At 37.8% G+C, this 26,099-nt stretch overlaps 1 protein-coding gene across 7 annotated transcripts in view; it reads right to left on the bottom strand.

The window, feature by feature from the left end:
• The window catches only part of LOC137046956 (rho GTPase-activating protein 26-like), a 176,951-nt gene extending 150,946 nt beyond the window's left edge, over positions 1 to 26,005 (bottom strand). For 2 of the 7 annotated variants that reach the window (XM_067424476.1, XM_067424477.1), the window contains exon 1: positions 25,547 to 26,005. In XM_067424476.1, the coding sequence (XP_067280577.1) occupies positions 25,547 to 25,700 (154 nt within the window). In that variant the 5' untranslated portion in view covers positions 25,701 to 26,005. The remainder of the gene's footprint in view (positions 1 to 25,546) is intronic. The other 5 variants (XM_067424474.1, XM_067424478.1, XM_067424475.1 and 2 more) reach the window with 4 other exon arrangements.
• Positions 26,006 to 26,099: the final 94 nt, after the last annotated feature.

The raw sequence follows: 26,099 nt of genomic DNA, 5'->3' as shown, positions 1-26,099 counted from the left end.
ACTTGAAGCTGGCTTCTGCTGATGAAACTGCAAACTATTCTTTAGTAAATTGTGTGTTTAATTAATTACACTCCTGACTCTTGTTCTTCATTTTTCACTGGTCTTGGGTCATAAACTGTTAACCCCTAACAACACCGAATATTAAATGCAACTCAAGGTTTCTGGTTATGTGTTTTCCCCATCAAAACCCATTATAAAGAAAACACCTTGCGTTCATATTCTTGGCTCATCTACTCACCTGTACATAGTATGCATAATCAAAAATGGTGTAAACTGAAGTTGATCTTTTAAAATCACTGTTTAAGTTCATTACGGCACTTTAAAGGGTTACTTCAGCGATCAGCATATGGCTTTGTATCAGTAGAAACCCTGGAGTATATTCAAATGATTGTGCTTTCCCCCCTCATATCCCCCTGAGACGAGAGATTTATGCATTTTATTTCTGGAAAAATTCCTCTCGTGACGCAAATTTACGATATTTGCGTCATCTTTGGAATGTTTGCCCAGAGGCTAAAGACTACAGCCAGCAGAGGGAGCCATTTCCACATGTTTTGGAGATAACACTTACAGCACAGCTTGCAGCTGCAGGCATTAATTTAAACGGTGCTATGGTGAGCAATGTAAGTGTTTTAACTTCTCAAATTAATTTCTATGAAAGTTAAGCTTCCAAAGGCATGAACTGAAAACGCATTGTGAATGTATGCCGCGAATGTGGTCGCGATTACCTCAGCTCTCATCACGAGAGCTCATAAGCCCATGTATGACATTAAATGTAATCTGAATCCTGTAATCCTAATCGGAGTTAGTGCTGTGAGACTCACGTGGCAACTCGATCGTTATATTGAACAGACACATTCAATATTTAATTGTACTTTCTGAACTCAGTCACTGTAATCCAGTAGTGGTGGCTTTGGTAATGGCCTCACAGGGCAGCGAAGCATTCTGGGAATTGTAGTATTTCATCCCCATGAGACAAAAATACATTTTCTGTCTTTTCTCAGTCTAGAAGGCACCAAATTCAAAAATAATTTCACATTTCTACTACATTGATGACCCAGTTTAAATACAGATTCATCTTTCCAGCGCTGAAGTACCCCTTTAAGGGTTGCTCTGATACAGATTCTGTCGTCAGCTCATCTGCTGCTAGATCAGTTCTATAACGTTTTTACTGCATAATTAATCTGTTTTAAATTAAGTGATTCAACAACTCAATTTTAAATAAAACTCTTATCAACAAATCCTAGATTAGCGTTAAACTTTGCTTAATTGAATCCGTATTGGTGCAACTCACCACGTTTTTAAAAACTTCCCGCTGTTTTTTTATGGATCATAAGTGCCCAACACGTGCCTCTTGTTCTCATATTTTGGTTTTAAGATAGAAATTCGACAGGTTTGTGCTGCAGTTCAATGGAGTCCTATGGCGATTTTGCCCTCCAAGCCCCCCTGACAGTCACAGGACTGAAAACTATGAATAGAACAAATAAACAATAAATAAAATAGAATAGAAAAATGTCGAAAAAATGGACAGTATCAGAATTGATCCATTTGTTTTTTAAATTTCATGAAGTATTTTAGTTGTAAAAACTAATTGAGTATTCAATAAAAAAGGTACAACAAATTTAAAAATAAGGTAATTAGGTTATATTTTGGTTATATGTATTTTTTTTTAAATTAGGTTATATTTTAGTTATATTTTCCCCCATCCCGTGCTCAACCAAAAATAAGTTTGACACCTCTGGTTAAAAGGAATTTGTATATGAACTGGCTCTGGATATCTTTTGTTTGGTATTTTTTATTCTGTGAATTGACCAATATGAAGCATTTGAGAATGCATCTCATCTTGGAAACTGTTTAAACTTAAGTTTACACTTATGGTTATGCATCCAGAAAAGCTCTGTCAATACTGAGCTTAGGCAAGGTTTTGGACTACAGGTTTTGGATCAGCACACAGGTGCTAATCACCAAATCACTCTGTGCTGATCTACAAATCGCTTCCAGATTTCACCCTCGGCTCAAGGTTCCTTTCAAAAGCAAGCAGAAGGCTTGAATTTTGGAAAAACTCTGCACAACAGTATTTCTTGAACCCCTAGAGGGGGTTGTGTGGAGATTAAAAAACTGTCAGCAGGGGTTATTTTTAGAGCTGTACGAGAGGGAAATGAACCAGGAGCTTGCCTGCGCTCTCCCTCTCATTGCCAGTGTGTTGTGGTTTGTTTGAGTTGGCGTGTGGAGTGCCAGCAGCAGCAGCACTGGGGCCTCCCCGCTCACAGTCCACAGCCATCAGCCCTGCCTCCTCCAGAGACCACCGAGATAATGCAAACCTCATCATGTGGGGGTGCCACCCATCTGCCAACTTAAAAGTTATTTTTGACTCACTTTTGTAAATCTCAAGTACATTCTTCTATTGTCTTCTATGTACTCAAGCATATACTTCTATTGTCTTTTAAGTATGGTTATTGAAGTGTAAAATAGACATTAATGTGCACTTTTTTAATATTTCATTAATATTATATAAAATGCAATATATATATATATATATATATATATATATATATATATATATATATATATATATATATATATATATATATATATATACATACATATTGTTCATTTCAGTTAGGTGTTGCATTTCTACAGTATGTTGTAAGTAAGTCTATTCACTAGCTTTTAGACCCGATCTCCCGATGTCTTGAATGGCTGACATTTGGCCTACGTTGAATCCATATCCTATGCAAGAATTCTTTTAGTCTGTACAGTAATGACAGTTGCGTTGAGGCTGAAAGGGATCAGGTATCTGATCGCCACCCCTTGTGACTACTTGCTGACACAGCGCTTTTGTCCAAACTGAAGGCCCAGCCAGTAAAGTCTGTAAGAGAAGATAAGAGCCGATGACAGACCCGCTGCAGCCCAGTCAACAAACCTGGTTAATTATTCATCCGTTTCCCTCACAGAATGTCCTGCAGTGTGAATTCCTTTGCACACTGCCTCAGTCCAGCAAATCATCAATTCCCTCACTATAAAATGGGATGAATTTTTACCTGAGACAAGGAGAACCCTTGTGATAAGGAAGTAAATTAACAAAAAATAAAAGAGTACTTATTATGGAAATAATATATTTAGGCATAAACTAAATATAGTGATTTTGGTCACTTTAAGCACATCTTTATATGCATTTTCTTTTTATAAATTCTATTTTCTTTGAAATGTGGTTAAAATGCACTGTTGAATGTGCTGACAAGCATTTATGGTAAACTAAAATATATGTTAATGTATTAGAGGCCAAGAACTGAAGGTGCATAGGCACCAACTGTAATGGTTGTTCATATTATTACTCTTCTTCTGCTTCTTCTTCTTGAGTCTATAGAACTACGGTAATAGAACGTGCAGGAAACTTAAAATTTGGCACACAGATTAAGGACAGTCTGAACATTAACAAGAGCAATTTTAAAGTCTATAACTCAATCCCTCTAGTGCCACCAATTGTCCAAATTTGCACTTACGTTTATGCTAATAACTTTTGAACTGCAAAGGCTCTGAATTCGTGGCTCAAGACAATTTGATTGCGCTCCGTGACGTAATTTTCCATCATTAGAGTTTTTTCACCATTTTGAATTTTACTTTTCTGAAAATAATTTGATTTAGAGCACACCACAAATGAACGTGAGGCTAAATCTCCACAATGCTTTAATGTTGAAAGGGGAATTCTGAAATCCACTGCCGCTTATATATACCTGTATATATATCCTAATTAAATTCATAATTAAAGCCCTAATCAACATTTATCTTCCTATATTATTATAATGATTATTTCCAGTTTTGCTTTAGGTTTCTTGTTTTCTAAAGTGTGTATTTGGTCTCCCAGTGACTGAGGGTCTGGCCTAGAGATGTGTGATGTGTCACTAAACACTTGATAGCCACAAAGCATCGTGTGTTTAGATTTTGGAGAAGTGTTTTTTTCAGTGTTTGCTCACATTAAACGCCAGCTTTCAGAGATTAAATAGGGATTTGTTTTTCTTTTAATTTATTATATTTTATTTCTTTTATAGTTCCTTTTACTGAAACACTAGAGTCAATATGAATATTGCCTGTACTATTGTATGTCCCTCTCACTGAAAGAAAGCACATGTTATCAGTATGTTTTGGGTTAGAACTGGAGCTTAATCAGCTCCAACCTTGGAGAGACTGTATCTGTGTATGTGCGCAATATTACAGATCAGTGTTTAGAATGGTGTATAATGGGCACCATAAGAGATGGGTGGACTTGTTATTCTGGGCAAGCTGGCGCCTTCTCCAGATCTGGAAGGTCACTACAGGCCTAAATCTGGGGTGAAAGCGTCAACAAGTGACACGTCTATGGAAACGTGCATCAGATTAACTGACATGAGTGGAAATTTACCATTGATCCATTTCCGTAAAATGCAGTATTTTATTTTATATAAAACAACGGTGACGTTTCCAGCAAAGAAAACGTTTTGTTACAAGAGTAGTGACCATAGTGACTAGGCAGTTGACAATGGCTTGAACAGTTTGACTCAGAACAATGTATCCATTATCCATTAATTCACGCATGTTGAATAATCTAATGTTTTTTTTTAAAGCACTAAATCACTATTGAATCTATTGATTCTTAGCATTTTAAATCAATTATTGACCGATATCAACAATTTACGATTCATGTTTTAAGATCGATGCATATGCATAATCAGAATTTGTAATCGATGCATCAAGAAAACAAGTGAATCGTTACAACCTTGCAATAAGTCCATTCATGAAATTAGCTCACTACTAAATATTCCACGGTCAACTGTTAGTGGTATAACAAAATGAAAGCAATTAGGAAAAACAGCAACTCAGACACAAAGTCATAGGCCACGGTGGCAGGCCACAGAGCGGGGTCAGCGCATGCTGAGGCTCACAGTGCGCAGAAGTCGGCAACTTTCTGCAGTCAAATTTATGGTGTGGGGTTGTTCTTCAGGGGTCGGGCTTGCCCCCTTAGTTCCAGTGAAATGAACTCCTAATGCTTCAGCATACCAAGAAATTTTGGACAATTTCATGCTCCCAACATTGTGGGAACAGTTTGAGGATGGCCCCTTCCTGTTCCAACATGACTGCACACAAGTGCACAAAGCAAGGTCCATAAAGACACAGATGAGTAGAGTTGGGTGTGGAAGAACTTGACAGGCCTGCACTGAGTCCTGACCTCAACCCGATAGAACACCTTTGGGATGAATTAGTACAGAGACGGTAAGCCAGGCCATCTTGTCCAACAACAGTGCCTGACCTAAAATTCCACCCAATATCAATGCAAATGCTGCTAAATTAAAGTGACTAGCAGTTCATTAGTGAAACTCTTCAAGTGTGAACTGAAAACTTTCGGGCACCTATCAAAAGTTTAGGACAATAAACTATTTGAAAACAGTGCTTCTATTTCATATAAAGCTAATTAACCCTGACATATTATTTTTGTAATCATGTTGGAACCTGTTCTTCCTAACATCAGCAGCTTTTCATATGTAGCTTTTAGTGTAGCTGTAGCAGTTCAGACTAAGTGTAACATGTAAACTAAAGCAGCAAAATCAAGCATTGATTTGAAAAGTCAATGAGAAAAACGTAATCACCTATCGAACACTGATAGGATATTTCAAGTCTGTGCCTCATCTCCAAGCAGACGAGAGTATCTGAACCTCAATGGTTCTGTCCGGCCCAGCCAGGCCCTGTGACTGTGAACACTGACTCATTGTCTTACTGCGCTCCTCCTGGGGACTCACTGGTTCTAGACTCATGGAGTTAGGACATGGGAGAGCAGCCTTGGGCCACAATGGTCAGCATTCAGAAAGAGACACGGAGAGTTAAATAACTGAAGGGGACTTTACCCAAAGCCCACACATTTCACAGCTTTGGAAAAGAGGAATTTGGGACAGTGACTGTGAACTGCATGACTGATGAGTAAGAGAAAGAATATACATATTATGCAGGGTAAAATCACAGTCAGAACAAACAGTAATGTTCATCTCTAAATCCATCAGGGTTATGAAGAATTCTGAGAGATACGTTCAGAAATTCCAAAGTGCTTACAGCTATTTCTGGGATTGTCAGATGGAACAAAGGCCTGTCTTCTTAGCAATACTCAGTACTGTCTCATGCCTGAACGCCCACTTCCCCTTTGTTCCTGTGCCGCCAACAGGCCAAAGATAGGTTTTTACTGTATAACAGACTGTGGAACAGTCAGACAATATTTGGCTCAATGATAGGGAAAAATAATTATTAACAACATCTGTTTGAATTTCCTACATGTCAAAAACACCTGCAGTTAGCTTTCCTCTCCAGATGAGACAGCAAACTCTTGAAAATGCTGAACGTGACACCTACATCAAGTCTCAGCAACACACCAATTAAGCCCAAATGCGGCAGGTTGCAATTAGAGCTGTGAGCAAAATACAAAAGTGCTTTGACCAACTGATTTTTTGCTCTACGCCTTGCTGCACTTCTACATATTAGAGAACATTTAACCATTTGGACACTTGTTATTTTAAACAGAGCCTGTGGTATAATGAAACCATGCTATTAGTTACTGTGGTTACTCATCGTCATACAAGTTAGGTCTTGGCTTGAAGCCAAACATGGGTTTAAATTTCCATTGTGTTGGTAAACTGCTCAGTGAGGGAAGCTTATTTTCAACACTCTTTTCCACAACCCAGGCCCATTGCAAAAACATTCCTCTACCTACATTCAAAAATATACCCATACATACAATTCACTGGGGTTTTCAGCTAAACACTAGATGCAGTAAAACAGCAACCAATTTTATACCTTTACAAAACAAATTATGACAACGGGGGAGATTATTAAATAAAAAAAAATGTTTTTCTTAAAACCCTTAAAACCCACCATATGCGTGTGTATTTCAGCAATGGCGTGCAACACAGTCACTCCTACTCGCCACTTTGGCGGGTTGAATTTTATATGTAATATACATTTTTTTATATTACATATAAAAGTGCAATGTAGTTATCAAAACAATACACATCGATAATGAAATATCTGAAATGCTTCCAAGATTAATTTTACACAGAATAAATACATGATATCATCTGCACTTCATCACTGGGTCCGTTTACATGCACACCAGTAAGCTGGTAACTAAAAAAAAAAAAACACCCGCAATCTCTCTGTTGCCCAGTGACGATCTGATCTTCCAACTAAGCCCAGTTCATTCACTATGGTACCAAACTGAGATCAAGTTAGAAGCAACCAAACACCTCCACGTTTTCCCTATTTACAGTTACACGAATAGTTGAACGATCAATTATGGTGACACAAAATAAAACGTGACGCTTTTCTAAGCGGATTAAAAAGGAGAACTATAATGTATGGCCGGATAGCACTTCTGAGAGTACTTTGACTCGGTGCAGTAAAAAGTCATGCCTGAAACATCTTCCCTCACATCTCTGTCAATAGGGGTGAGGGGGAGATGTGAGGGAAGATCTTTCAGGCGGGACTTACTGCGCCGAGTCAAAGTACTCTCAGAAGTGCTATTCCGCCATACATTATAGTGGGCTAAGCTAAATGCTATCAGATCGTCACCACGCGTCAGAGTGACTAAGTGCACGCACTCAGACGAGAGAGAGATGGATCAACTTGTTTTAGTTAAGGGAATAACATAGTTTAATATGAAAAATCCCTTTAATTTTATTTTAGGCTGCATCACATCACATTAAATCTTATTTGTGTGTGACAGTACAGAACTACAAACTCAATTCCAAAAAAGTTGGGACACTGTACAAATTGTGAATAAAAACAGAATGCAATGATGTGGAAGTTTTAAATTTCAATATCTTATTCAGAATACAACATAGATGACATAACAAGAAAAAAAAGTTGGGACAAGGCCATGTCCAACACTGTGTGGCATCCCCTCTTCTTTTTATAACAGTCTGCAAACGTCTGGTGACTAAGGAGACAAGTTGCTCACGTTTAGGAATAGGAATGTTGTCCCATTCTTGTCTAATACAGGCTTCTTGTTGCTCAGCTGTCTTAGGTCTTCTTTGTCGCATCTTCCTCTTTATGATGCGCCAAATGTTTTCTATGGGTGAAAGATCTGGACTGCAGGCTGGCCATTTCAGTATTGTGATCCCTTCTAGTGATCCCCCATGATGTTGTAATTGCTGCAGTATGTGGTCTGGCATTGTCATGTTGGAAAATGGAAAATGGAAAATGAATTCTTTTTTGAACTTTTGAGTTCACAGACAATGTTTTCTGGAAGTATCCCCGAGGCCATGTTGTGATTTCCATTACAGTAGCATTCCTGTATGTGATGCAGTGCCCGAAGATCACGGGCATCCAGTATGGTTTTCCGGCCTTGACCCTTACACACAGAGATTGTTCCAGATTTTCTGAATCTTTGGATGATATCATACACTGTAGATGATAACTTTAAACTCTTTGCAATTTTTCTCTGAGAAACTCCTTTCTGATATTGCTCCACAATTTTTCGCCGCAGCATTGAGGGATTGGGGATCCTCTGCCCATCTTGACTTCTGAGAGACACTGCCACTCTGAGAGGTTCTTTTCATACCCAATCATGCTGCCAGTTGACCTAATAAATTGCAAATTGGTCCTCCAGCTGTTCCTTATATGTACATTTAACTTTCCCAGCCTCTTATTGCTACCTGTCCCCACCTGCTACCTGTCTCCTGAACTTTTTTGAAATTTGTAGCTCTCATGAAATCCAAAATGAGACATTTCAAAATGTCTCAATTTCAGCATTTGATATGTTTTTTTATTCACAATTTGTACAGTGTCCCAACTTTTTTGGAATCAGGTTTGTAGATGTACTTTCAGTTATTTTGGTTTCCTATTGTTGCAGGTTGGAATGTCTTGATTCGTTCGTTCTTTTATGCATATATAAAATTAGTTTCTGAAACTTCAACATAGAGCTGAACTGGGCTCTATGTATTATTTGCCAGAAAGACACCTCTGAACCCCTAAGATGTCCCTCACAGACACCTGGGACAAGTCATAAATCTGATGCCTAAACTAAATTCTATTTTGAGAATGATAAAACTGATAGCAATTTTGCTTCACATTCTGCTTCTTGGTACAAACTTTGCCACCTTTAAGTTGAACAATTCAACGCATGTGAAAGCGACAAAGACTAACGGAATTCTGTTAAATCTGGAGGGGGAAAGCCAATGAAACACCAACGACTGGATGTTCGAATGTGCTTCACCATAGAGCAAGGTGCTCTCCACACCCCCTCCCCCCCAGGGGAAAATAGTATTTATGTTAAGAGATACTGTATCTCGACAATATCATCGTCCATCGCAATGTTTTACTGGAAACATCGTCAACTGCCAATTTAGGGGACATCACACAACCCTACTTTAGTAATGTAAAAGTCCATAAACGTAAATAAATATAAAGTGTTACCCTAATTTGAAGTTTAATTTGATTCATTTGAACACTTTATTTTGTGCAGGAACTTGAAAATCGCTTTTTTGAGCATATTTCTTAATGCCAAAGTTTGGTCTTTCTTAAGGCCAAAATTACACTATATACAGAAAGCACCATGCAAAATTTGGTGCTTTTATCACCTTGGTAATGGTATTTTCACTATGCCACTGGACTATTAGGGCGTGTTCAAATGTGCTTTTGCTAGTTTAACGACGGATGAAATGGTCAGCACGCCCGACACATAATCTGAGACGGTTGTCCCTATAGTCTCTGAATGAGTCATGGGTGTGTTGTGGGCGTAACGTGCAATAAACCAATCAGAGTCTCATCTCCCATTCCCTTTAAAAGCCTTTTGCACTTACACCATGGCAGAATTTGCGAGTGGAAGGAATACTTCTCCAGAGAGGAATCCTTTCATTTTTTACATTTAACAATGTTTGTGTGCTGCTGCGCGTCCCTGTGTGTGTATTAATCAGAGTGTGTGCATTGTGCATAGCGTATAGGCTCATATTACTAACGGGCCCTTTAAATAACACAATACTGCGCTATTGACTTTAGAGCAGGTTTTTGGCTCAATGGCGTAGTCATTTTCAGTTCCTCAAAATAGCAACACCAACAATGCGCCTGAACACACCTGGTTTTCAGACCAGCACTCGTGCATTTGCTATTTAAACAACGTGGCGCTGGATGTGAAAATGTACACTGTGTTGAGCTGAAACTAGCAAAAAAACTTGCATCGTGCCTGCCTTCACATTGTACCGCGTGTATAGGGCCATATATGTATATATATTTCAACAGCAAATTTTAGTAGAAACACAATTTAAAAAGTTGGTGTAAATTCTACAATGCCCCTAAAGAAAAATAAAATATGAGGACATATCTTATCAAAGCAAAACATTTGACATATTTGAATGCAAAAGCATGTTTTATTATTTTTATTATTATTTTTCCATTACAATGACTCTTCGGGAGCTTCGGGAGCAAAATAATGCCTTTTTATTAAAAAATTTTTTTATTTGATTGTTAATAGAGCAATAGGCCCCAAGAAGCCCCAACTCCACTCCACATTGTACCTAACAGCCCCCTTTAGCTGTTCTAAATTCGCTGTAAACTAGGGCTTCACATTTCTTATTGAACACGGCCTAACCAATCAGAACTAAGGACTGGGAATATCCATTTTGTAATTAAAGTTTTAGTAATACTATTATATTAGCAGCACTAGAATTCTACAGCAGAATATGATAGTTTTCCCCGTAAAGGAATCTCTCATATAAAGGCTTCCAAACTTTCTTTTGGCTCTTTTATTCCTTTAAACTCATTGAACTGCAGGAATAATTTCCTGTGCAGGTACCTAAATGCATTTCACAACCAGCTGGACAGCAGTGAGGACACAGTCATAAAGCAAGCCAAGAAAACATCTCCTGTGTCCTCTCTCTGCCCTCCAACTCATTAACTTTTATGGTACAGCAGGAGAATGTTAAAATAAGATCAATTTAATGTGTAACAGAACATAAGCCGTGGCACACGCACACAAAATTTCACACAAGCTGAGCTGGTTTCCAAACCACACATGGCTCCTCGACCCCTGACTGCTGTGGCTCTCTAATTAAAAAGCCCTGGCAAAGCTCACCAATGAAACCTGCAGAAGCCTCTGAGCCAACACAGGTCATGTTCAAGCAAGAGTGCATCTAAGTCCACACACCAGGTTCAAAACTATTCATCTAGACTAGAGCTTACCTTTGTTGGTGGTTCTGTGTCGACAGTAAAGGATTAGTTAATCAAAAACTACTCACTCTCAGCTTTAAGCAAAAAAAAAGATATTCTGTAGAATGTTCAAGCTGCTTTTTATTAAAAATTATAATGAAGAGCATAAGGAGAGTTATACAAAATGTAATCTGCTACAAGTTCTGACAAAATATAAATTACTGCAGTCTATTTAAAAATCTTTAATTAATTAGAAAGAATAGTTTTTTGTGTGTTTTTTTAAATGGTTTGAATGAATGATTCAATGACTCACTCATAAATAATAAATTCTTGCTTCATTATTGATTAAATCAGCGTTTCTGAGTGAGTCTCTTTAATGAATGATTGAATCATAAAAAAATCTGCCAAGGAAATCAAATAGCTCTTGAAAATCTTGAAAAAAAATTTTGGCTTGTCCGCTGAGCTGACGGCACTGAAACCCTCACGGGAAAGTTCAGCTGCTGCAAGCACACAAAACAACAATCACGTACAACTCACGACGGCACCAGATGTCGGCGGGACGGGATGATGAAGGCCGAGGCGGCGGGAGATAGTCATCTCTGATGAATGTTTATAAAACTATACCGTGTAAAGTCACTGCAGAGGCAGGTGATGGTGGTAATCCTCAGCTCTCCATCAAGGTAGCTGTTTACAAAATGAATCCAACTCTTCTTAATATCATGTTTTTTGTTTTGTAAGTTGTTTTGTAGTAACTAACTGTACTAACAGTAACTTGCGAATATGCTCCAGTTTTGATAGTGTTATGCCCGTTTCACACATACTCCGTCTGCAGTGTGTGTGCGGTGCGTATTTTTTTCCGTACCCGTGTTAACGGATGACAGCTTTCACACTGCACGCGGATGCTGTCCGTCAGTCCGTTCCAGGTGTGTTACGTCTGCAGCAGTGCGGCGATCGATTTCGTACCGAGTCTATTTTTTGCTGCGCTGCTGCATTAAAGCGACAGAACATTGTTCGCATTAAAATAAACATGTACTGACGCGAAAATCTGGTAATTTCACCACAGATGCATATAATTTAAAACATACTCTTGTTTCAAAGTCAATACATGGCTTTTTTTCTCAAGTTAAGCAAGGAAACGACACCTTACCTGCAGGCATTTAGGTAAAAAAAAAAAAAAAAAAGTGCCCTAATGGAGAGCACTCGTCCTTTCTTGGAGGTGGAAAGCAAAGTTCTTTATGACCTGCAGGATTTATTTTAAAAGGGTGTAAAAACAAAAGAAAAGACGTGTTTTTGAATAGCCTATTGTAAGTTTCTAATTTAAAATGTTTGTGATTTTAGGCTATAAACCTATGTTTAAATGTTTTGCCACTTGTGTGAGCTAAATCTAAAGTATATAAATATGAATTAATTAATTGAATAAAATGTTGTTTAAATGTAGGCTAGTATGTTAACCTGACTTCTATTAAAGAGTAAACAAAGAATTGCAATTCTGACGAGGCATGTTCAGTAAAAACTTTTGGATTTTAAATAAAAAATAATGAATCAATGCTGTGTTTGTGGTGTGCAACAGCGGATCAGTTGCGGACTGTAAACGCAGCATATGTAAAGCACAATAGGGTGTGGGGCTCCTGCAACGCACACGCAACGCAACACGCACCGCACACGCACTGCAGTGTGTATGTGTGAAATGGGCGTCAGGGAAGGGGCCAGCCATATATATATATATTCAATTAATTATTACATTACAAAAAAATTAAGAAATCTGTTTTTTGTTTATTAATCTAACAAAAAGATTTTTTAACTTGACAGCACTTTCATTGTATTAAAATTAAAGGGATAGCTCACCCTAAAATGAAAATGAAAAAGTCATCATTTCCTCACCCTTGTGTTGTTCTAATGCCGTATGCTCTTCTTTCTTTTTCAAATCACAAAAAGAGAATATTTTAAAAACCTTCCTCTTGCACTCGACTGTATAATAGCAGTGAATAGTGACTAGGATCAAGCTTTTTTTTTAAAAGATGCATATTCCAATTGTTCTGGAAATATATATGACAGGGTTTAGAGAAAAACAAACTAAAATGTTATGTATTATTGGAAATCCAACTCAGCTGTGCATTTGTAAGATGCCGCATGATACTGCATTAGAACAACACCAGGTTGGGTAAAGATTAGCCTAGAAATCTAGACGCACCCTAGCGGCAGCAAATTTAATTTGCCCGCAAGTGTGGTCTAGCAACTCTCAATTCTTATCTGAGCTGTATTCCTCAGAATCTGGACGGCCCAATCACATCGTGTAGGTAGGCTATAGAGTCGGCGGGCGGGGCCATAATGACGACGGCCGAGTTGCGTTTGCGTGCTTCTAGTAACACAGTCTTCTAGTAAACACAGAAACTGGCGAATGGCAGCGGTCTTTCGAATCAGCTCTGCCCGCGCCTCCGGAAGACTTGGAGTTAAGCTTTCCTCTGAGAAAAGAACAAACAGCGGCACTGAAGTCATTCTTAAAAAGGGAAGATGTGTTCGGAGTTTAGCCGACCGGATACGGCGAATGTTTAATCAGTCAGCGAGCTCCCCTTCACCGTCGTTGCTCTGGTTGGTGTACCGCTATCCTATCGCGTGCAGAGGGAGTTTGAAAGAAAACCGTTTATCCCGCCCCTCGGACTGAGCCCTGTCTATGGTGAGTTTCCAGACCAAACATCTTGATGTGGGTCTGGCTTGTCAGGCTAGGTAAAGATGCCTTCATTTTCATTTTAGGGTGAACTATCTGTTTAGCAGCTTAAAATTCCTGCCCTTTTGTGTTTGACACAAGTCAGGTTGGGTTTTTGGACCAACATGAGTGAGTAAATAACAACCTTTTTAGTTTTAAGTTTGTGAGAACTATTCCATTTTGTTAAGCATAATTCAAATGTTCAAATGCTAAAATTTAAATCAACCCAGTTGAGGCTGACAGACATGACAAGATTGGTTGCTCAATTTGTAGCATGGAGAGATTGTGACACATGCTATGAATTCATGAAGGATGTTTTGGTCAAAGAGGCCACTCAATTGTGGAGCATTGAACTAAACAGGAAGTCTTAACTAGTGAGAAAGTGTGTGCGGGACCAATGCATCAGTGTCCGTCTCTCTTTATGAGCGTTCCTGAATCTCAGCCCATTAGCTAAAGGCCTCGTACTTTACAGCATACACGAAAAAACTGCTTATCCCAGAGCAGACTGCCTAAAACCACAAACAAGTAGCATGATATATTGATATATTGCCTTCTCGCCACTAATCTATGCCTCTTGACACTTCAAAAGAAGCTGTGAGCCGAATGAACAGCATCAGTTTCTTAGTTTACTCTTGAGAAAATAAAAGTATTTTAGGCTAAACTCTGCATCCAAGAATTAGGCCTAAACATTCAGAAATGCGTTTGCATCAGTACAAGTTAAGCTCTATCAACAGCATATCAAAAAAAGAGCATTCTTATAAAGTCTTGAATAGAGCATGTGAATGGTGCTTCCTTTTTCCTTCCTGGAAAGGGGATGTTAAAAACTGTGGGGCTCTATGCTTTTTTCCAGATGTACGCAGACTACTGCATGATGGTCTAAAATGAACACAAGGTCATGATTATTCTCCTCGCTTTTTTCGCTTTATCTTCAAACTGCCTTTTATCAGTGGTGGAATGTAACGAAGTACAAATACTTTGTTACTTTACTTAAGTACATTTTTCATCTGTACTTAAATAGAATCAATAGTGCACACTTTTTACTTTTACTTCGTTACATTTTGCAGCAAATATTTTAATTTCTACTCCACTACATTTCTACAACGTTTCGTTACATTTTCTGATCAGTTTCAGGGCTCGAGATTAAGGTTTGTTCGGATAATTAAAGGGGTACTTCAGCGCTGGGAAGATGAATCTGTATTTGAACTGGGTCATCAATGCAGTAGAAATGTGAAATTATTTTTAAATTTGGTGCTTTCTAGACTGAGAAAAGACAGAAAATGTATTTTTGTCTCATGGGGATGAAAGACTACAATTCACAGAATGCTTCGCTGCCCTGTGCCATTCCCCAACGGCACCAACTTGATTACAGTGACTTAGTTAGAGAAGACACTACAATTAAAAACTGAACGTGTGTGTTCAATATAATGAGTGAGTCACCGCGCGAGTATCACAGCACTGAGCTCTAACTGCACGAGTGATGAGAGCTGAGGTAATCGCGACTACACTCGCGGCATACATTCACAACGCGAGTTCAGTCTGGCGTGTTTCAGTTCATGCCTTTACAAGCTTAACTTTCATAGAAATTAATTTGAGAAGTTAAAAGACTTACATTGCTCACCATAGCTCCGTTTAAATGAGTGCCTGCCAGCTGAGCTCTCCCTGCAAGCTGAGTGTTATCTCCATCCCCCATGCGCGAATTCAAAACATGCGGAAATGGCTCCCTCTGCTGGCTGTAGTCTTTAGCCTTTGGCCAAACATTCCTCCTATGATGCAAAAATCGTCAATTTGCATCATAGGAGGAATTTTTCTAGAAATAAAATGCATAAATCTCTTGTCTCAGGGAGATATGAGGGGGGAAAGAACAATAATTTGAATATACTCCAGGGTTTCTACTGATACAAAGCCATATGCTAATCGCTGAAGTAACCCTTTAATGATAATAATAGGCTAATGTATGAACTGACGGTTGCGCTGTTGACAATCGCGCAGCCTCTCGAGGAGAAATGGAAACAAACCAACGCCGCTCATACAGAGAAACTCAGTAACATACTGCAGTAAATATTCAAAATGTGAAGGTTTTTATATTTTAACGTATAATACAGTTAAAAAAACATCACATGACATGACCAAGAGTGTGTTTTCCAGAATACCATCACGACTGAAAATGTGACACTGATTTCATGACCGTTCCATAAACAATTAATTAAAATTACTCACTGACATTTTAGATGCAATATAAACTGCTTTTGTTCTATTACAGCAGCGAAAATATTTCCACATCAGAACCACAACGCATCTCACAGCAATAGTGTGTTAATGAATGATTCAGCGTTTGAATGAATCAGTTGAATCAAAGATTCAATGACCTGTTCGTAAACGACTGCCTCATTCATTGAACGAATCAGCCGTTTGAACGAACCGACTCAATGACTCACTCATTAAGACCTGCCGCCACCTACTTGTAGTTTAGTTTAATGTTTAAATATTCTTTCCAACGTTTCTTATTGTATTAAAAATATATAGTTAAAACAATCTCATAACATTACTTAATGCAGTTGTAATTTGTCAGTGTAAATTATTTAATTTAACAACCATATAGCGTTATTCTATTTTAATTTATTGATCAAATTTAAGAATATAAAAGAAAGCTGAAGCATATCCTATATTTACGATTAATCCTCATAAATATGAAGATTTAAATACATCAAAGCTGATGAAAATGTTACTTCTGAATATTGATATTTAACTCTGCAGATCGCCCTGATATTGTGAGTCAGAATGTAAACTGGGCAACAGATGAGACGCACAATTAGCCGACATTAACCCAAAACTAACTTAATTAAAACGCCACAGCCCATACTGTCCGTCTTTTTAATTATTAGAATATAGACATTAAGAGAATAAATTGTAATACAAGTACTTTTACTTTTAATACTAAAAGTACATTTAAGATCAAGTACTTTTTACTTTTACTTAAGTAGGATTGTCGTTGTAGTACTTAAGTAAATATGGCTCTGGTTATTTGTACTTTTACTTAAGTACTGAGATTCAGTACTTCCTGCACCACTGCCTTTTATTATAATAAACCTAGACACAAGCTTATAACAATTAATATTTTTAGATTTTCTGAGGATGCATTCTGGACGATAGGACGAGCCAATCTTCCTTTTCATGCAGTGGCCGAGAACCAATAAATGGCCAATATTCATTTTTTCGAAGTAAACTAAAAATAAAACACTAAAAAATAAAATCATTCATTTAAAAATGCTACAAGTGAATTTAGGAATCCCAACATTATAATGAACAGTATGGAAAATGTATATTAAAAATATAAATGTATTTTTCAATGATTAAATATAAGAGGGCTGTTTTTAAAGATTAACTTTATGTGATTGTGTTATATTACAGAGAATGTAATCTAAATGTAAAAGTTCAGAAATGAGCATGTCCAGTATCAACCATCTAATATCAGCCTATAACTGATCGGCGATCAGTCGCGTTTACATGCACACCAGTAAGCTGATAACGCACAAATACATTTTTTTAATACCAGTTTTCCCCGTTTACATGCAAACCAGTGAACTGACAATGCAAGTAAACCGCTTTTACATGACTTTATTAATAAACCGGGTTATTTCCTTTTACGTAGTGCCGTCAAAAATAATAATGTCCGTATCTGACTCGGAGTATTCCTAATGTTATGTCAGTTGTGATGTTAAATAAAGCGTGTCAGTGGGAGATTTACATGAGATATTATCCCAATGTAGTTATGCAGCGTTTTGACTTAACCTCTTCTACTTCTGCTGCATGAGATAAGAACACATCTTTAAAATTTTCTGGGTCTCAAAAGAGTCTGCGTTTGTGATATATGTCCTTATTTCATGTAAAACGCTAGCTCACTCTGTGTGGATGCATTTAAATCTGCTGTAAGTTTGCGTTTTTGTCACCTATCACACATGCGTACTTCAATAAGCCGACAGAAAGCAGGTTAATGCGTTTACATGCAGCGCGAAATCCCTGTCCAGACCGGTTTATGCTTATGACCTTACTCCGATAAAAGAAAACGGGTTACCGCGTTCACATGACCATCTTCATTGTCGGCTTATTAGGCATAATCGGACATCAAATAAATGCACCCAGTGATGTGGACCCGATAGGTTTTTTTTTTTTAAAGGGGGAATGTAAAAATGTAAAAAATATTGATTGTATAGATGTTGGTAGATTTTGGCTTCAATGGTTACTGTCAACTGACTTGTTACCATATTCTTCAAAATCACCCCGTGATTTACTCAAAAACGTTTTTATAACTTTCTTCTTTCTGATGAACACAATCAGAGTTGTAATAATAAATATCCTGATATCCTGAGAGATTGAAGTCCAAAAAAGTGCATCCTTCCATCATAATCATACTCCACACACAGCTCCGGGGCGTTAATAAAGGCTTTTTGAAGCAAAGCATTGGGTTTTCTAAGAAAAATATCCATATTTAATTTATGCAAAAATTATAACTGGCACAAAGTATCACTAGATTGAACCGTAAGTGTTTTGACTGCTAGAGGCATCACACTTTCTGCGTAAATTGAATATGGAAGGCATTCTGGCAGAAATTTCACATATTACTTACTTTAAGTAATATGATATTTTACTTACTTTACGTAATATAACTCTGATTGTGCTCATCAGAAAGAAGAAAGTCATATACACCTAGGATGGCTTGAGGGTGAGAAAATCATAGGGTAATTTTCATTTTAAAGTGAACTAATCCTTTAAGATAAGGAACATGCAACACCACTTATAATAAGTAATAGAGAGTCTCCATCAAAGATGCCTGATTGATTGTAATCCTGAGTTTAAGAGCACACCTCATGCAATTATAATCTCATAGTATATCCACGTTTCTTTATTAGAGAGGATATGTAATAATCCTACTAACAATAATCCTGCTTTACTCATGCTCAACGCGGCAGACTGAACGTACGTCAGCTATCGCAGGTTGCCTCCAGACACAGAGGGCTGAGATTATAGAGCGACAATAATTATCAAGCGGAGGCTGCCCTAATTTCCCTTCCAGCCCACTCCTGACGGAGCACAAACCAAGCAAAACACACACGCTGTTTCTTTGTTCTCCTCTCATGCGTTAATCTGTGGATGTGGCCTGATATAGGGAAGCACTACTGAAGGATCTTCTGCCCATTCACAGCTGTGCAGTGTAAAAACAGCCTCATCCACCGGGAGTTAGCATGTTTTCTTTCCGTTCATAACCTGTGAAACACTCTGCAGTGTGTCAAACTGTGACGACTTTTTAAAGACCCCCTGTGGTGAAAATCCAGCTTTCATCAATCAATCAACTTATAAACTTTATTAAACTTTAACTTCAATAAAACTTTATTTATATAGCGCTTTTACAATGACGATTGTTTCAAAGCAGCTTCACAGTGTTAAACAGGATAATATTGCACAACTGCACAGTCGTTCTGGAGAAAACAGTGATGTTATCAGCTTTTTTTTAAAATGTATCATATCATTTGTGTAGTTTATATGTCTGTGTGGTGTTTTTAATGTGCTTTAAGACAAACCATGTGCAGTATTTTCTCAATAAAACCAAAGGCAGTTTAAAAAAAGTTTAAAAAGTTTGAAACCATCCCTCTCTCCTAATGTCCCAAACTTGTAAACAATCCCGTCGATGTGTGGAGCGGGGCTTTTCATATTAATATTTATAAAGATTCTGATGATGCTGAGGTGGCAAACAGGAACATGGTTTAACGCATTTTTAGATGTTTGATAGTCAAGCCAAAGGCTAATCGTATCAATAACTGTTACAAAATATGTATTGGCTTGAGTATAACTTTTATTTTAAATATTTAGAACTTTATTTTTCTTTTGCATTCACAAAGCTGACACATTTTAAGTAATCTGAATTGTTTTACTGTTTTGAGTTTTAAGAACTTGTTTCTTTTAATTTAGACAAACTTAAATTTAACTGAAACTGGGCTGGGATTTCTATTTCCCGGCGTCACACCAAAGGAGGAGTAAATAAAAAATAAACAATTTTAATTTGAACAAAAGATTATTTTTATTTAGTGTGAAAATTACAATAAATGTATTCCAAATAATTGTCCCCATGCAAAAATGTGCACTGTACTAATCATTACTTAAGGTCTTCACTTAAAATTAAACATTTAGATTCACCAAACATATTTAATTGTGCTCGGTCAATCTATCAAGTTAAAGGGAAAACTCTGTGTTGGCTCAAACGTGCTGTGAAACACGAGAATGAACCTCACTGGTTCTTACTGAAGCTCAAACATGCTGCGAAACACGAGAATGAACCTCACTGGTTCTTACTGAAGCTCAAACGTGCTGCGAAACACGAGAATGAACCTCACTGGTTCTTACTGAAGCTCAAACATGCTGCGAAACACGAGAATGAACCTCATTGGTTCTTACTGAAGCTCAAACGTGCTGCGAAACACGAGAATGAACCTCATTGGTTCTTACTGAAGCTCAAACGTGCTGCGAAACACGAGAATGAACCTCACTGGTTCTTACTGAAGCTCAAACATGCTGCGAAACACGAGAATGAACCTCACTGGTTCTTACTGAAGCTCAAACGTGCTGCGAAACACGAGAATGAACCTCACTGGTTCTTACTGAAGCTCAAACATGCTGCGAAACACGAGAATGAACCTCATTGGTTCTTACTGAAGCTCAAACGTGCTGCGAAACACGAGAATGAACCTCATTGGTTCTTACTGAAGCTCAAACGTGCTGCGAAACACGAGAATGAACCTCACTGGTTCTTACTGAAGCTCAAACATGCTGCGAAACACGAGAATGAACCTCACTGGTTCTTACTGAAGCTCAAACGTGCATGAACCTCACTGGTTCTTACTGAAGCTCAAACGTGCTGCGAAACACGAGAATGAACCTCACTGGTTCTTACTGAAGCTCAAACATGCTGCGAAACACGAGAATGAACCTCACTGGTTCTTACTGAAGCTCAAACATGCTGCGAAACACGAGAATGAACCTCACTGGTTCTTACTGAAGCTCAAACATGCTGCGAAACACGAGAATGAACCTCACTGGTTCTTACTGAAGCTCAAACGTGCTGCGAAACACGAGAATGAACCTCATTGGTTCTTACTGAAGCTCAAACATGCTGCGAAACACGAGAATGAACCTCATTGGTTCTTACTGAAGCTCAAACATGCTGCGAAACACGAGAATGAACCTCATTGGTTCTTACTGAAGCTCAAACGTGCTGCCTAACACGAGAATGAACCTCATTGGTTCTTACTGAAGCTCAAACGTGCTGCGTAACACGAGAATGAACCTCATTGGTCCTCGCTGAAGCTCAAACGTGCTGCGAAACACGAGAATGAACCTCATTGGTCCTCGCTGAAGCTCAAACGTGCTGCGTAACACGAGAATGAACCTCATTGGTCCTCGCTGAAGCTCAAACGTGCTGCGTAACACGAGAATGAACCTCATTGGTCCTCGCTGAAGCTCAAACGTGCTGCGTAACACGAGAATGAACCTCATTGGTCCTCGCTGAAGCTCAAACGTGCTGCGTAACACGAGAATGAACCTCATTGGTCCTCGCTGAAGCTCAAACGTGATGTGTAACATGAGAATGAACCTCATTGGTTCTTACTGCGTAACATGAGAATGAACCTCATTGGTTCTTACTGCATAACACAAGAATGAACCTCATTGGTTCTCATGTAAAGCGAACATGCTTGAGCTTCCGTTTACCACAACTGATGTGTGAGTTGATGAATGTTCTTATGTGAATAAAAGCCTAAATTCTGTCCATATTATAAAGTGATCGTGTCACTTCAGAAACTTTTTACTAAACCTCTCAATTCATATGAATTCGTTTTATGATCACTTTAGAAGATACTTTTTAAAGCATGTCAGATTTCATCAAAAAATATCTTCATTTGTGTTCCAACGAAAGTCTTACCAGTTTGGAAAGACATGAGGGTCAGTAATTAATGACAGAATTTTCAAGGCATGAAAAAAAATATTTTTACAGGAAAAAAAACGTTTAAATATGTCATTTTGCGTTTTAAAGGATAAAGGATTAAGCACTCCTTCAAATATTATTTAGTGGGGTCAGTCCCCCCTGTAAATTTTCATCTTGACTTTGCAACAATCCGTGAACCACAACATCATGTTAGTCAATCCAAAAAAAAAAAAACATAAAAATGATTCCAGGAAAAGGCTCCTTTTCATGCTAAAGGTGTGTGGCAGCTACCATTGAAGGTTATGTTGTCCTGATGTCAGTGAATTAGTCACAGCTCAAAACGCACTGCAGCTCTGAGCTCATCGATCAAGCCCAGCCGACGGCGGTGACGCAGTGAGATAGAGCAGCGGTTCACACTGTTCTGCAGAGGTGATCAGCCCTCTCAGCACAGAAAGAGAAAACTCAAAGACACTGGAGGAACGAAGCAAGCAAGGCAATCTCATACACACGTTTACATATGTAAAAAAAGAAGAGGAAGAGTAAACGATAGAGAATTTAGGCATTGTGATATACTGAGTACTGAGTAACAAAGTTACAAAAAGTGTGAAATGTCTACCCTTTGGACATAGCAACCAAGCAATAGAGATTAAACTCCAATTCACAACTTTACAAGCCAGAATCATTCAGAAGAAATGTGACGGCACTGCAGTGATATTGGTACACATTAACTAAAAGGAAAAAAGACTTGGTTCACAGCTGTATTTAAATCCCATAGCCTTATATTGCAGACAGGATCTGACTAAGGCCAGAATATCCTAGTGAAGAAAAAAAAAAAATGGACAAAAAAAATATACCTCAGCAATTACTGTCATCCTGAACCATACATGTCAAAAAATGACATGCTTCCCCTATAAAACAGTCCTTCCTTGTGCTATTATATGGGTGTTGCCAAAACATGAGTCGCTGAGAACATTTGCTTATATCCATTGAAGAACCTACCTCTACTCACCATCTGCCATTTAATGTCAATTAGGATATCAAAAATGATGGGGGGGGGGGGGTACGTGGAGTCTCAGACCGTAGGATGTAACTTTATGTTGACACAAAATTAGTTAGTGTGTAAAATATTTATGAAGTCTCTCGCTCATGACAGGTCACACATCGCCTTAGCTGTTGAGTGGATCAGGGCTTTGTCAAAACATTAGCAACGGAAAAAGAGGACAGGAGGGGTTTGGTCTCCTGTGAAATCCAACACAGTGACAATCAATTTGTAATTAGGTGAATGACGGATAAGGATGTAAAATGTAATTTAAAAAATTTGATGAGTCAGATCTTTCTTGCCTGAAAAATGTAATTCCTGGGTAACGGTAATGAATTTTTAAATAAATACATTTCTACCAATGTTGGAATATACAAATATACTGATGTTAATAATAATTGAAGTTCAACAAACAAATAGTGTGCGAAAAACTACATTTTAATCACAATTATTAATCCATTTCTGGATATCATATGGGCTCAAGTATGCGAGCAGTGTGACGTAATGTGACAAAAGCAAATAGATCCCATTATAATCAGAGATGCTGTCTACACTGACTAACTCCGACCGTAAACTGACACCCAGCCAGGACATATCTCGCCTTCGGCCAGCACAACGGTGAGGAATGAAGAGAGACCACTGTGTGTGCCTCAAAGTATTAACCTCTGACAGTCTGAAGCCGAACAAGTTAAGACGACACTTTAAGACTTCACATCACAAACACAAAGAGAAGCATGCTGAAGCTGAGCGATTGTGGTACTAATTATTACAATGTTTCAAATAACTCCTGCATGTTGCAAGCAAGCTTTTATCTGAGAGTATTTTAACTGAAAATTCAGGACGGGGGGAAAAACCTGGAAAATGTTTTAAAATGTTTTCTAATAAGGTTAAATAAGAGTTTTATCCTTAACTCAACAAAAAACTGAATTGTGTAATCTAACACACAAATATGGATTAAAATAATTGCCTGTCATTGTTAGCTGGAAGAACATTCTGCAGTATTTTTTAGGATTACCATAAAAACATCCAATATATATATATATATATATATATATATATATATATATATATATATATATATATATATAGCCTTTGTAAAAATATAAAGCAAAATATTAAATGTGCAAAAAAATTAGTATTAAAAATTAAAACTTAGTAAAAAATTAGCAGTATTGTTTAATCATCTAGTCTCTCACATCCCAATAATAACTATGCCTATAAGTTTACAAATATATATATATATATATATATATATATATATATATATATATATATATATATATATATATATATTTTATTTTTTTTATTTTTTTTTTATTTTTTTTGTAAACTTACAAATATACGTTTGTAACTTATAGGCACAATTTCTGTCATACAAATGTAAATAAGCTTAGTACTATCACTATATGTGTAGGTATCATTGAAAACATAAATACAATAATGTTGTATTTATCTATTGTATTTGTATTAATCTGTTACATTTTTGTATTCAGATTTTTAGCCAGGACAGTTACCTGGAATTACATTTTGAGACTTTTAAGTTCAATAGTTCCTTAAAAATTAATTATTTATCATGAATACCCACATTAGTAATTAAGAGGGGGAAGTCGAGTCATTAAATGTAGTGTATTTAATATATTTTTAATATTAGTTTGGACACCAGAATTGACACGCCACATCATCGACCCAATTATTTTACATTTTGGCAAATTAGAGGCAAATTCATACAAAGTCCTTGGCACATTTGCATACGACCAGGCGTGCAGCTCATGCTCAGTTTCCTACAGTCCTACATTGTACAAAATTGCAACTTCGTAAGACATTTCCTCGTGAGATCAGGTTAGTGAAATGTCAAGCTGACTTATTTTATGTTGGCAAAAGAGTGATAGAGAAACAAGCAAACATCTTCATTTTCAGGGCTTAACCAGGACTTGCCCTGACAAATGTGAGTAAAACTGCTGATTCCAGTATTAGGAACCACATCAAAGAGGAGGCTTTTTCCAGCTATACAACTCAAACCCAGAGGAATTTTAAAGCTGTCAAACTTGGAAGCCGTGACACGCCTCAGTATTGTATTCAACACCTTACGTCTTAGGACATGTCTCTTGGGTCAACACAGAGAGCCGGCTATCAGTTCCAACTGGATGTGAGTTCTAGTAAGCGCTTGTTCTGCTGGGGTCAGAGTGTTTGTTTTGAAAGGTAATGGGGAGTGGAAATTTCAGGCGGGTGTATCTGTGGGTCACTGCGGGACACCAGGGGGACAGTGCGATGTACTTCTGAAATGTTAGTTGAACCTGTTCGAAGTTAATGTGATGAAAAAGTGTTGCCATTCTGCTAGAACTCCTATTGTAATTACTAGTTAAAATCATTGCTGCAGACACAAGGGGGGGACCCCTTGTTTAATGCAAATGGCATTTAAGTGTGACTTGAGAATCTTTTGGGGGCCATGGATGTGATTTTAATTTATGATTGTCTTAAAATTGACATTATTGAAAGAATTGTGTATCCAAACACACTTAAAAGTAGGCTAGTTAAGCTCTCTATTATGCCCTGACATTAAGTAATAATCCGTCAAAATATATTCGACCTTTGTTTCGTTGTCTTGTGTAATAAACAAACTGTTACAGATTAATAAACAAAGTCCACATTCATAAGCAAAGCAAACTTATCTTACTTTTCAGAGCTTGAATTAAAGCTTTCCCATCCTTAATCAGCTCCTTGATGAACTTGTTGGTCTTCTCTAATTCCATTTCGTGAGACTTCAGCCTCTCTCGGAACTGCGGGCTGTCCAGATAGCAGTCGCTGAACTCTAGCGCAGGCAATCCCATGTTTCCTCCAGATCCACAGCCCAGGACAAGAGTGTAATGCAATGCAGATGCAAGTTAAACGCAACTTTGACTAATAATAGAAGACATAGAAGTGGAAACTACATAGCTGTAGTCGGAAACGGATGCTGTCTGACAAAAAAATCACAAGTGCATCTCTTCTACAACGCCGTTGCTGAAAGAAAGAAAGAAAAAACCTGAAAATTGTGGAGCGAACTGTCTATCGAGGGAATCCACGGAATGCCCCAGCGCTTCTCATGACGGCGTCATAATGTTCCTCCGTAGGGTGATGATGATGATGATGATAAAACAAAACGCGGTAATCGCGGACTCCTGCTTGGGCGTTTTTAAACGCGTCTGTACCAACCTACCATGAAGCGGATAATCCTGTGATTGACATGC

This window comes from Pseudorasbora parva, chromosome 18 (genome assembly GCF_024679245.1).
Source record: "Pseudorasbora parva isolate DD20220531a chromosome 18, ASM2467924v1, whole genome shotgun sequence".
In the NCBI taxonomy this organism is placed as follows: domain Eukaryota; kingdom Metazoa; phylum Chordata; class Actinopteri; order Cypriniformes; family Gobionidae; genus Pseudorasbora; species Pseudorasbora parva.
The sequence above is the reverse complement of the archived record's forward strand: the minus strand, read 5'-3'. Positions and strand labels throughout refer to the sequence as shown.